The following is a 13,299-nucleotide window of genomic DNA, read 5'->3' as shown; positions in this document are numbered from 1 at the left end:
CAGGCCATGTCAAGTTTCAGGTACCATTATATCACGATAAATTAAAGATGCTTTTACAGACACGTATAATGCTATGCATTATGGGAAGGAACACTACCCAGACTGGTTCTGACCTTTATTGTGGTCTCATCATTGAAATCGGTCTCCGATTTTCGAAACCATCGAAACTGGTAGTGGCCCTTCCCATAATGCATAGCATTATACATGTCCATAAGAATATGTGCCTTGGATACTAAGACAACTGATATGAAGTCATTAGCCTCTATCTACAGGTAGCCAAGTCATGCACAAACTTTGTTTGCTTACGCTTAGATAAAGGATGAAACCAAGAATATAATTTCTTGGCATTGTTAATTTATCGTATAACCAAGTGAAAAAACTTTCATTATTATGACATGCACTGGTCAAATGGTCATGAACAATGGTCAAAAATATATGGAGTGGTGGTTATAAGGTGAAGGAAAAATAGACAAAAATTCACAAATTGGAGATATGTCCAAAATAATGGAAAGTGTGATCAAGTCCAAAGGAACATTCATGCACTATTAATGTGTGTGTGTGTGCATGCAATTCAAATCTGTTTCTCCAAAATATAGGGGTGTCCCAATATGTATTTTAACATGTTCTGTGCGTGTGTGCAAAATTTTCTGCATACAGAGAATATTGAAAGAATAACTACTAACAGCAAAACAATATAATCCACAAGCCAACTGTCTAGGGTTAAATATAATGCTATGAGTGTTACACTCACAGACATCTCACTGAGTGTACAGGATACCATGATAGCACTTTAGTGATTATGTTCTTACTAGCTTCATACAATTAGACTCTTATTTGTCAGTCATTATATTTCAGCCTCTATGACACTTCTAACTGCCCAGTCTTTCTCCTGCCACCTGGGCATCAAATGCTTATTTCGATTATCCTTCCTCATTTATTCAGATTAAGTGACCACAATACACTGAAGTTACTTTTTGTCCATTTTGTCTTATGCAGCAGAGAGATGAAGATTAACAAAAAAAGGGAAGAATGAAATTATACAGGTGCGATGGGTTGCATTTCAATGGCTTTGGAGTGAGTAGACTGGAGAAAATATTGCTGGATGGAAGTACAGTGTGTGCAAGAGATCAGAAGAAAGAGATGAAGGGAAAAATCAGGAGGGTGATACTGAAGAGACACCAGTGCTTGGCAGCGAAAACAGTAGTAGTGTGAGATGAAGAGAAAATGGGAATGCTAGAAGAACAGAGAAATGATGGGGGTGATAGCCCAGGTAGACAGGGAGACATGACATAGGGAGAGTGGATGTTGAAAGTGAAGTGAATGTGCATATGAAGATGGAGTATATTATGATGTGGGTGGAGAAGTTGAGACTTAGCAGATATATGTGGTAAGTGGTGATAAAGATGAGTGGTCAGGTGTGGTAAGGAAATCACAATAAACAAGTGGCTTGGATAGGACTGGTTATAGACCTAAAATTTAATTACTGTGTTTGTTTACAAATGTCAGAAGTATCAGAAATAAGGAAGATAAAATGGTTTCACTGATTGAGTTTATTCACCCCAAAATCATTGGAATAAAAAACATGGTTGAATGAAGATGATATACTGACAGGAATAGAAATGGAAGGATACAGTATTTTTCACATGGATAGAAAGGACAAGAAGGGAGGGAGGGAGAGTGCTGCTGATGATAACAGTGGAATTATGTCCACATAAGGTAGACATGAAAGAGGGAAATAATGGCAATGGTTATGAGGCAGTGTAGTGTAACATGGAGGTTGACAGGAAGACATATTTAGATGAATATTGATATAGGCCCGGGAATGTGGAGGTTGGCGATGAAGAAATGTATAAACAACTTGGATTAGTGAACAAAGGAAGGATAATTATTACGGGTGATTTTAATTTTGGCAGTATAGATTGGAATGAAGAGATAGCATTTGGGAATAAGGAAAATGAATTTCTCGAGTTCTTGAGAGATAACTATCTCAGGCAGCTTGTAAAGGAGGGCACACAAGGATCAAGAAATTTAGATCTGATCATTCCATCAAAGGATGTAATTGTAAGTGGGATTTTACAACTTTCCTCCAGTTGGTGAGAGTGATCACAAAGTGATCATCTGGGTTGTAGCTATATGCAGACTTCTGTGATTATGACATGCTTAGGAGACAGCTTGAAGCTATAACATGGCATGAGGAGTTGAGCAGTAAGGAAATAAATGCTGCATGGGAACTGACAAAGAAATACATAACAGCATTAATGTATTTTGAAGGCCAAAAGGCTGAATAAGATAGGTGTAAAATGGATGAATGAGGGGTTTAAGCATGAAATCTGGAAAAAGAAGGTACTTTGGAAGAAACAAAGATGAATAATAGTAATAATCAGTTACATGAAGAATATAAAGAACAAGCCAGGAAATTGACTCAGTTAGTAAGGAAAACAAAAGTACAGTATGAGCAGAAATTGGCAAATCAGGTGAAGAAAAACTCGAGAGTTTTTTTAGATATGTGGCAAGCAGAAGTAAGAATGATCATGGTAAGATGATGTTAATAGATGAAAGTGGTAGAATGGCAACTGCTGCAGAAGACATTGTTGAGATATTCAGTGATCAATTTATAAGGGTATTTCATCCTGATCAGGGTGGAATCATATGCAACTTTAGTGTAAAGGACATAGGAGAGGATGGCTTAATTGTGAGTGAGAAGGAAGTATTTGGGGAAATAAACTTGTTGTCAATGTGGTGATAGGATTTGATGACATATCATCATGCATCTTAAGGGAATGGTCCAGGGAATTGGCAGTAACATTAGCATGTCTGTTTAAGAGTCTTGCAACAGCACAGGTTCCAAGGGAGTGGAAGAAAGTAAAATTGTTCCACTACATAAAGGTGGTGACAAGGTGTAGCTTCAAATTATAGGCCAATCTGTATGTCTGAAGTGGTGAGATTGGTGAAAAGTAGAATACAGAAATGGGTTGATAACAGCAATGTTCTCTGTGGTTATCAGCATGGGTTTGTTAAAGGGAGATCATGTTTCACTATGTAATACAGAGTCATTTGCTTGACTCTGTATTACTCTCCCCAGTTTTGCATCATCTGCAAACAGCTGCATATCACTAATTAAACCCATCCCAATATCATTAACATATAAATTGAACAACAATGGTCCCAAAACTGACCATTGTGGTGTGCCACTCACGACCTTCCTCTTTCAGGATACTGTACCCCCATATACAACTTTCTGATACCTATCTGACAGCCAATCACTGATCCAACTCAGAAGTCTGTTATCCAATCCCATCTGTTTCAATTTATTTACCAGCTTGTCGTATGGCAATCTATCAAAAGCTTTTGCAAAATTCAAGTACACAACTGTATATGCATCTTCCCTGTCCAAGGTTTTGGTCACCTTGTTATAGTACATAAGTAAAAAAAAAAATGTCCAATACATACATGCAAATTCATACCACCACCCAGCACAAAAATATGGAGTCATTAACACCCTTAAAAACAGAGCCACAACTATTTGCTCTAACCAGCAAGCCCTAAAACAAGAACTAAAAATCATTAGTGACACATTCATAAATAATGGCTATAACAAAAATACTGTCAATAAAATACTCTATAAAACCACAACAAAAACGAATCTAGATTACAGTAAAACCATAGCCATCCCATACATTAAAGGGCTATCAGAAAAAATCAACAGAATCCTACAACATTATAACCTCAACGCCACCTTTAAACCACCCACTAAACTTAAAACCATATTCAGCTCCTCTAAGGAGCCTCTCCTCCCATTAGCACATCCTGGAGTCTATTGCATCCGCTGCACCTGTAACTTACCGTACATTGGTGAAACAGGACGGACAATCCCTATACGCAAGAAAGAACACATTAGACACATCAAATATAACCATTATGGTGAAGCAGGCCTCTCAGACCATGCACTTAACACCTCACACCAAATCAACTGGAAAAGCACCTGCTCCTTACACCACACAAAAACCTGGTACGAAAGAAAATTTAAGGAATCCTGCGAAATCCTGATAAACCACCCAAATATCAATAACAAAGATGGTATGAAAATTCCAAGGATCTGGATGGCACACATTCAGCCAACCAAATATGAAAGATTCAACATAAGTCAGGACTCTAGCCAATCAGCTAGTATTAGAAACCATTCCACTCCAACTGCTGGAATGATGTTAGTATATGTATATAGTAGACAACACAAATAATAGGACTCTAGCGTTGATGTATAATTTTTTATTTTTAATTTGTATTTTTTTTTTTTTTCCACCAGAGGTCAGGCCAACAATTGTGGTAACGGTTGGTCAGTGTCTTTAACGAACCAGTTTGATTGTAGTATAGCTTGTTTCTTGTGTATATTTGTATGCTCCAGAAGATGACCTTGACATAAAGGTCGAAACGTCGAATTGTAGATTTTAGTTATATTAAACTAAAGTTTTTATTCAAACATGATAGTTGTCTCCATAATTTTCAAAAATGCAGAATGAATTTAGAAAGAATATCAAGAAATTGTGAAATGACAACTGAGCAGAAAAAGCCAAGAAGACCATGAAAAGTTGGCAAGACCAAATAAGAGATTCAGAAAAAAGAAACCTGAACTGGAACAGTGTTCATGAAGAAATAATCAGGGAGGATAGAAAGAAATACAGAGCTTTGAATTACTTGACCTAACAGTTTCTTGGAGCAGTTTTTAATAAAGAAAACACATTTAATTAACACTGATAACAATGTCAAGTTGCTTTCTAATATATTTATTTTTAATATGATGCTGCTATTGATGTGATATATTCATTCCCCTAATTTTTTTCATATAACTCTCATATCTAAGGTTTTTGAACAAATGTTTCATATCCAACCCAATTCTGAGAACATGGAAGTTAAAATTGGTTAGGACACCATATTGTACACTGCCAATTTAGTGTTGTGGCTAATTTCTGTCTTATTCCACATAAATTTAGTCAGCAGCCTGCCAAACATACCAATTCTGTTATCATCATCATCAAATTGCTGATATGTAATCTTAACAGATGAATAATATAGTGCCATGTGATAAAGTTTACCTTATTGGTAAATTCCTATTGACAATTTTCCTCCAAATTAGTCTCTCACATGTCAAAACTCCAATACTGTCAGCTCTTATATTTCAGCCTTCCTGCAATTCTAATTGTAGCAATCATCCACCTAGATCTTGGCATTCCTCTGGATCTCTTTTTCTGTCATTAAACACCTGTTTTGCTAATCTTTTCTCTCCCATTCAGCTTAAGTGACCATTCTACCTTACCTTAGCTATGCCGACACATTCTTGAATGTTAACAACATCAATATCTTCACTTTCCTTCATGATTACACAGTGATCAGCATTCATTATTATAATTATGGAAACAACTACTGTGTTATAGTAAAACTTCAGTTTAATATATAAACCAAAATAATCACTTGAAGTTTTGACCTTCACATTAAGTTCACCACTTGAGTATACGCATATATACAAAGAAACATGCTACATTAATTTGGTCAACCATTAAAACTAGTTGCTCTCTAGCTTAACATATCTCTTAATGATTTTTAATCTAATAGATAATAATAATAATAATAATAACAGGACTCTAGCTTTGATGTAATAAGGTTTTTTTTTTCTGTCAGAGGTCAGGCCAGTAGTTTTAACAGTTGACCAAATTAATGTAACTTTGGCATACCATGTAGATTGTAATGTAGCTCGTTTCTTATGTTAGTAGCATCCAAAATATTTCTAAACATTCATGATTCTTTTCATTTTTTTTTCCAAAATTTTTTCCCAATGATACACACAAAAATATAAAATACAAATAATACAAAGTGAACTCTATATTATCTAAACCTCAATTAACTCCCCCTCCCCAACCGGCCATGATGTCTATAGACATCCAGCTAAATCTCGATAAGATTCAGTAACACCTACTGAATAACATGGATAAGAAGTGCGATTTGGTCTCACTATTTCATCCACCTTGGCCATAGGGAGGTTAACCAATAACATCGTATAAATTAATTATAAATTTCAGAGCTGGCTAGTTCAGTGTTTCATCACCAGAGGTGTGACGTTCCAGATGTCAGTGTTAGGATTTGTTTGTTTTGTGTATGTAGTCTGTTTAAAGGCAAACTGATAACTGCAATGCTTCCCTTTTTATTTATTTATTTTTTTTAACATGATGTGTTTTTAATTTTCATCCCTATATTAGAAGTGTTGCAATAAGTTCAAAGGTAAACTGATATGAAATTTTTCTGTTGTGTTTATGCTTTTGATGCTAAATATAATACTACTGTTTTTAGTACAGTCAGAGTTTGGGTTTGAAAATAAAATTTGCTGATATTACATTTTAAAGACTTTAACTACTTTGTCTATTAATCATGCTGTCTTAAAAAAACCTACCAAGAACAATTGCTGGCCCATCTCTTCCTATGTAAAAACTCTGTGCACTTCAAATCTTGCTTGTCAAATATGATCCTCAGAGACAGACATTATAGTCAGTTTTGATACAGTCTCACTATTCACTAATGAACCCATTAGAGAAACCTCAGAAACTCATTCATAAGTTTTATCCATAAGTTTTAAGTTAGTCCATAAGTTAGTCTATATCTGGACTAATGCAGATATGGTCATCTAGGTTCCATGGAGATGATGAAACAGTAAAAAAAAAGAAGTCTAATCAAAATCATATCTGGCTTGCAGAAGAAGCAGATTTAAATCAGAGAAAGAGATTATTGAATGAAGAAGTGTGGTCTTCAAAGGTTTGAGAAATACAAGGAGGAGAAAAGATATGATAGAAATATACAAAACTGTAAAAGGTCCTTACAGTATAGATACAGGGAGAAATGTAAGGATGTTGTCAGAATAAATGTGAGGTCAAGATTCTTTTCATGCCCAAGTAGTGAGTGAATGGAATAAGCTGCCAGTAGGCAATGTCAGTTTTGTAAATGTTTTTAAGGAGAGAACATCATAGTTATCAAGGAATTACACCTTCCATGACTCTTCCTTGATGAGTCTCTGATTCAATGAAGGTGCCTACATATAATCATAACAATCTCATTAACATATAAAGTAAAATCTTTTTATTTCCCTTTTTTTTTTCATTTTAATATTTTACATAATTAATGTCCTGAGTGCTGAATAAATATTTGTGTTATAAAAAATGCTGAAAATGTGAAATACACAAATGAAATTTTCAGAATACAGCTTACAACATCTAAATTATAGACTACTCTAAACTATATCACATTGATAAAAGGATGCTAAACTGTGTTTATTTTGCATTAAATAAAAGACTTAATGAATCAGTCAATTTTTCAGGGATGTCAAAAAACAAAATGCATATTTCCTTAATTAGTCAACAAGCTGGAATAATCTTTGTGGTTCTATTTGTATATGTTACTGCTACTTCTTTTCTCGCATACTTTTATAACTGTTGCTTTTTTTTTTCTATCTGTATATGTACTTTTTCCCCCCCTCTTAGATTTAGCACCTTATTAACTTGTAGTCCAAGATGATTCCTTCACTTATAGGGATGGAGTACTCCTTTGATCTAGTCTTATATTTGACAAAGTATCTCCACAGAGCAGTCGTAAACATTGCATGAGGTTTAGATGGAAAGATGCGATTTTGAATTTAAAATGTGAAGAACTTTCATTAGGAGTTTTCAACTGAATCTGTAGCCAATCTCAAACAAAGTTGACAGCTATATTTTAGCAAAAAACAGCAGGTAGTCTAATGTCCATTTTTCTTTATCATAAAATGGACAGGAAAATTACTATTATTACTGCATCCTCCATGGAGTCGGCAGACTCATTGTGGGAGGTTAATTCAACTGACAACATATTTATCATACCAAATGTTAAAATAATAACATTAAGTTAATAACAAATATTAATAATAATAGCATAAGATAACACTCCTTGTATTAACAAAACATTCTGATAATGAATTTCATTCAATGACAATTCTCCATGTAAAAAATCTACTCTTCATACCCGTCTTCACCACACTTTTGCATAACTTCTAGGGATGACCTCTAGTTCTTCCCCTCTCTCCTTCTACTCTTTTCATAATCTCATCTGGATTAATCCAATAAAATCCTCTCACTAACTTAAATGTCTTTATCATATCATCTCTTTTCCTCCTATCCACCAAACTCTGTAATCCACATTAATTCAACCTCTCTCCATAGCCAACATTCCAAAGTCCTGATATTGTCTTAGACACTTGCCTCTGAGCCCTCTCCAACGTCTCCACATCACAATGAAAATCAGGTGACTAGATTTGAGCACTATAGTCCAAGTGTGGTCTGACCAGTGCTTTATACAGTGGCACAACCACTTCCTTATCCCTACATGTTAGAGTACTTCTTATCATAGCAGCACTACAATGTGCAGCCTTTGCAACACTAACAATATGCCCTCTAAACTTTTGTCTCTGCCTCCCATCACTCTGAAATCTCTAATCTCATCCATTTCCTGCAGTACGGCACAATCGATATAATACACAGCCTTATATTTCTGCTCTCCAAAATGCAACACCTTGCACTTATTAATATTAAAACTACACCCCAACTCCTTTGTCCAAGTAAAAAGTCTATTCAAATCTTCCTGAAGGGAACTAACATCATCAATGCTACTTATAATTCTTCCCAACTTTGCATCATCAGCAAACAACTGAAGATCCCCATCAGTCCACCTGTTTACAAACAAGTTAAACAGCAGTGGCCCAAGAACTCTGGGGCATGCCACTGGTTACCCTCCTTTTTGTAACACTGTTCCATCATACACAACCTGCTGGTATTGTTCAAAGAACCAATCTCCAACAGTATACTATCAATTCCCATCCTCTACAGCTTGTACACCAACTTATCATGTGGTAATCTATCAAACTTTTGCAAAGTCCATGACTATAATTGTATATGATTCTCCCTTATCTAACACCTTTAACAAATCCATGCTGATCATCATAAAGAAAGTTATGTTCATCAACCCAATCCTGTATTCTATTCCTAATCAATCTCTCTGACACCTTGACTACAACTACAGTTATACAGACTTGTCTATAATTGGAGACTTCTATCCTAGAACCATGCTTGTGGAGTGGTACTATTTTGCCTTCTTTCCATTCCTTAGGAACCCTACCCACTGCAAAACTTTCATTAAATAACCAGGTCAAGGGCATAGCCAAATGTGTTGTACATTCTTTAAGAATACGTGATGATATGTCATCCATTCCCACAGCCTTATTAACATCTAACTCAACCAACACCTGATAATATCTGTGATTCTTATACTTCTAATTATCCTAATACTTACCTCCCTTCTATATATTGCACTGCATCATTTTCACCACTATGATATATGCTGATATAGTGCTCATTCAATAATTCCACTATATCCTTTGCTTCAGTCACTTTTCTGCCATGACTATCCACCAGTGTCAATCTGCCATATTTAATTCTTTCTCTTGCTTGCCATATAGCAGAAAAATTCCCTTCAGTTAACCTTGGCCTGACCAGCCAATCTCCTCTCATACACCACCTTTTCTTTCTTTACCATGCTTGTCACCTTTCTAGCCTGCACTTGTACTTCTCAATAACATTTTCTTTTCCAGCATAGCTTGTTTGATTTCACTGTTCATCCATTTCACTCCTACTCTATTTACTTACTTAACCCTTGGTATGCAGTCATACATTGCTTTTGTCAGATACTGCCTTGTGAGTTTCCATGCATTGTCAACATCTTTTCTGCTCAGCTCATCTACCCAATGTACTGATACTGACTGACTACAAAGCTTCCTATAATCACCTGCTTTATACTTCCACATGTATCCATTTTTAGCAGTAACCTTTTCTTGTTTCATCACTTCCCAAACAAGTACCTCATGATCACTCTCACCAACCAGTGACAGTGTCAGCACCTCATTAATAACTACATCTTGTGAAGTTTATCACCAAATCTAAAACATTAAAGTCTCTAGTTGCTTCAGTCATGCTGCTTAAGATACCTATTGCTCAGAAATTCCACAAACTCATTCTCCTTGTTCCCATACACTATCTCATCCTTCCATTCTATATTACTGTAATTAACATCTCCCATCAGGATCACCTTTTTACATGTACAACTAATTTTCCTAAACATTTTGCAATGAGTATTCTCTGTATTCCCTGGCTTATAACAGTTGGTCTGACCACTCCCATTTCCTTGATCCTGACTGATTTCCATTCCTACCTGTCTCATCCTCACCTTTATGCATTCATCATCTTGTGCTGCTGCAACCACATCTTCAACCTCATATCCATCTTCCTGCTGTTGTACAATCCATTTAGTTTTGCTATCCTGCTTCACAAGTAGACTCTGATCATTTGCTATTAACTTCTTGACTCTGTGCCTTCTCAGAAAACAACTGCCTTTCTAAATGCCCAACACCAAACCCATTCAAATGCAATCCATCAGCTTTAAACCATTCCAACTTTCCTTCAAATTCACTCCACAGATTTACAAATTGAATCCCCCTTTGCCTCACACACTCAGCCATCTTACTGTTCATTATCTCTGCTCTCTTTCTCAATTCACTGTTGTCATATATGGGTGACATGCATATGACTTCTCCAACAACAGTATTCTTCTTTACCTGTAACAACTTCCTTAAGTCTCTATCAACATTCTTTTTTCCCTCAAGTAATTTGTGCTCATGACTACCACTAATTTTGATGCCTGGTCTTTCCTTTTATGCAATGCATCAGTTATTTGCTTCATTGTTCCACCAGGAAAGCATGTTTTGTATACTTTATTTGTCATCACCCTCTAAAGATCGAGTCTCCATACAATGATATACGACTATCCTTTGACTCTTTCTTTGTAATACTAACTTCCTCCTTCTCATTCTCATCAGCCCTCTTCTTTAGATTTTTAATAATCTCTTCTTTAGATGCTTAATATACTCTTTCAGACGTTTCATTTTGCTTTTCATTTTCACTAAATCTTGCCTAAGCTCTTCTACTACAGTCCTGACACTTGCTCCCATTTATAATTGCTGTAATTTATCAAGACACTTTTCACATATGTTTCAGTGCATATATATAGTAATTTCTGCATCATATCCAATGTGAAAAATCCAAGATAGACCTCTATACCAAAGCCTTATGTGCTGCTGACCTGTGTTTCTTTATGGACACCATTTTCAGAAGCAGAAGTAGTAACAAACAAGTAGCAAAATGCAATATAAACAACAACAAAAAAAAAAAAATCCCAACATTACTGAAGGTCACTTGTATCCAAAGTGAAAAAATGCAACACAATTTGCAATAAAAAGCTACACTATACAATAATTAAATACACTTTGTTTAATACAGTAAAATCTACCGCTGCATTCACTTGCGACAGTTCCATTATGCAGACAATTCTGCTATCTGAAGATACTGCTGCCCAAGCTATTTGGATAATATGGTGTTCACTGTATTTGCAAAAAAATATATTTACATTTTAATATCACAAAAAAGCCATACTTAAGTTTTTAAAAGAGATATTTTATAAACATTATTAATGTTAAGATTTGCTAATAAGTAAATTAATAATTATTAATGAATTTTAATACATCTTTATAAATTAATAATAATAATATCAATAATAAGACTCACTTTTTCTAGTTACTTCAAAGCTATAAGTTGTAAAATCAACAGGCTCATTTATTTCACTATCAAAAGAGTCACTTTCTGAGCAGTCACTATCTTTGTCATCTAAAGTATGAGAACACATTCATGTTATTTCCTTACTCTTTTGAGAAACAATCTATATGCAATAAAATTGAAGGAATTTAAATTAAAAAAAAACATAAAACCACAGTAGTAGTAGTAGCAAAGAGAGAGAGAGATTTTAATAAAATTCCACTTAAGATAGATAATTTGGTTTGCATATCACAAACTATCTTTGGTGTAAAATAAACAGAGGAAAATGAATACAATTAAAACAACATGCTGTAAACAATAATTATTTTCTCATATGTAATCATGAGGGTGTAATGTTGCAATTATTACAATATTAGGATCCTAAAAATAAATAAATAAATAAATAAAAACAAAAATAAAAAAACAGAGTTGCTAACAACAGTTTTCCAAATCTTGGATATGGGTAGCACATCTCTGAGGATAGGGTGATGTAGAACTTCTGCACTTTCTTCAATGAGGTGTCTGAAGTTATAGTTACTTAATATGTAGCAACTTTGCATCATCATCATCATTACTGTTAACATCATCAGACCTCCATGGTGTCAAGACTTGTCATGGGAAGTCATACTATCACACATAAAGCTCTCTTAATCAAGGTGATGGAGAGCTTGCAGGATGATTTAAATAGGCTGTCAGTATGGGCAAAAGTTAATGGGTATCAGTTTAATGCAGAGAAATGTAAAGTTATGCAGTTTGGGAAAAATAGATTACAAGCTGTGTCTGATATTGATGGTACTGTACTCCAGGAAACAGATGAAGCTAAAGATTTAGGAGGTGCTAGGCAGAGAATTAAAGTTTAGAGGACATACTGCTAAGGCAGACCATAAGATTACTTGGCTATTGAAGAACACATTAACAAGTAAAGATAAGGAAGTTGTTATTCCACTTTATAAGGCCTTGATACACTCCCATCTGGATTACTGTGCTCAAGTCTGGTCCCCTGGGTTTCTTGGGGATGAGGAAGTGGTGGAGAGGATTCAGAGGCAAGTGACCAAGATGGTGAGTGGCCTCTGGAGTGTTCCCTAGAGGACAAATTGAAGGTGTATGGATTGCAAAAGTTGGTTGATAGGAGAAAAAGAATGGATATGATAGAAACATTTAAGTTGCTTAAAGGATTTCATAGGACAGATGCAAGGGAAATGTTTCAGCATTTGGCTAGAGGGACCAGAACAAGGGGTCATCCCTGGAAGTTGAATAAAGGTATGGTTAGCAGGGGTGTGAGGACTAGATTTTTTGCTTGGAGAGTTGTGAATGAGTGGAATTGGTTGTCAGAGTCAGTTTTGAGTGCTTTGTCTGTTAATGGGTTCAAAGAGAGGTATGATAGATTGTGTGGATAGATTGGATCTCCTGCAATGAATCTTCGCGCTGCATGGAGGTACCTGTATTATAATAATACCTTGCCTTAAACATTCACCATCTCCACATTCACCACACTACCAGACAACACATTCCAATCTATCATCCTCTATGCAAAAACCTACTCTCACCTCCTGCTCACATTATTCTTATACACTCTCCAGGAGATGGTTAT

General features: G+C 35.3%; 1 protein-coding gene across 1 annotated transcript in view; it reads right to left on the bottom strand.

Annotated features, from left to right (window-relative positions):
- Window positions 1-5,371, bottom strand: part of LOC150099771 (uncharacterized) — a 392,852-nt gene extending 387,481 nt beyond the window's left edge. The window contains exon 1 of the mRNA XM_090403489.1: window positions 5,312-5,371. Coding sequence (XP_090259615.1) covers window positions 5,312-5,371 — 60 coding nt within the window. The remainder of the gene's footprint in view (window positions 1-5,311) is intronic.
- Between the last annotated feature and the right edge of the window lie 7,928 nt (window positions 5,372-13,299).

The sequence above is a fragment of the Typopeltis vanoorti genome, chromosome 14 (assembly GCF_054136105.1).
Source record: "Typopeltis vanoorti isolate ZY-2024b chromosome 14, IOZ_Tvanoo_1.0, whole genome shotgun sequence".
NCBI classification, from domain to species: Eukaryota; Metazoa; Arthropoda; class Arachnida; order Uropygi; family Thelyphonidae; genus Typopeltis; species Typopeltis vanoorti.
Note: the sequence above shows the minus strand (reverse complement) of the source record. Positions and strands in the feature narration are given on the sequence as shown.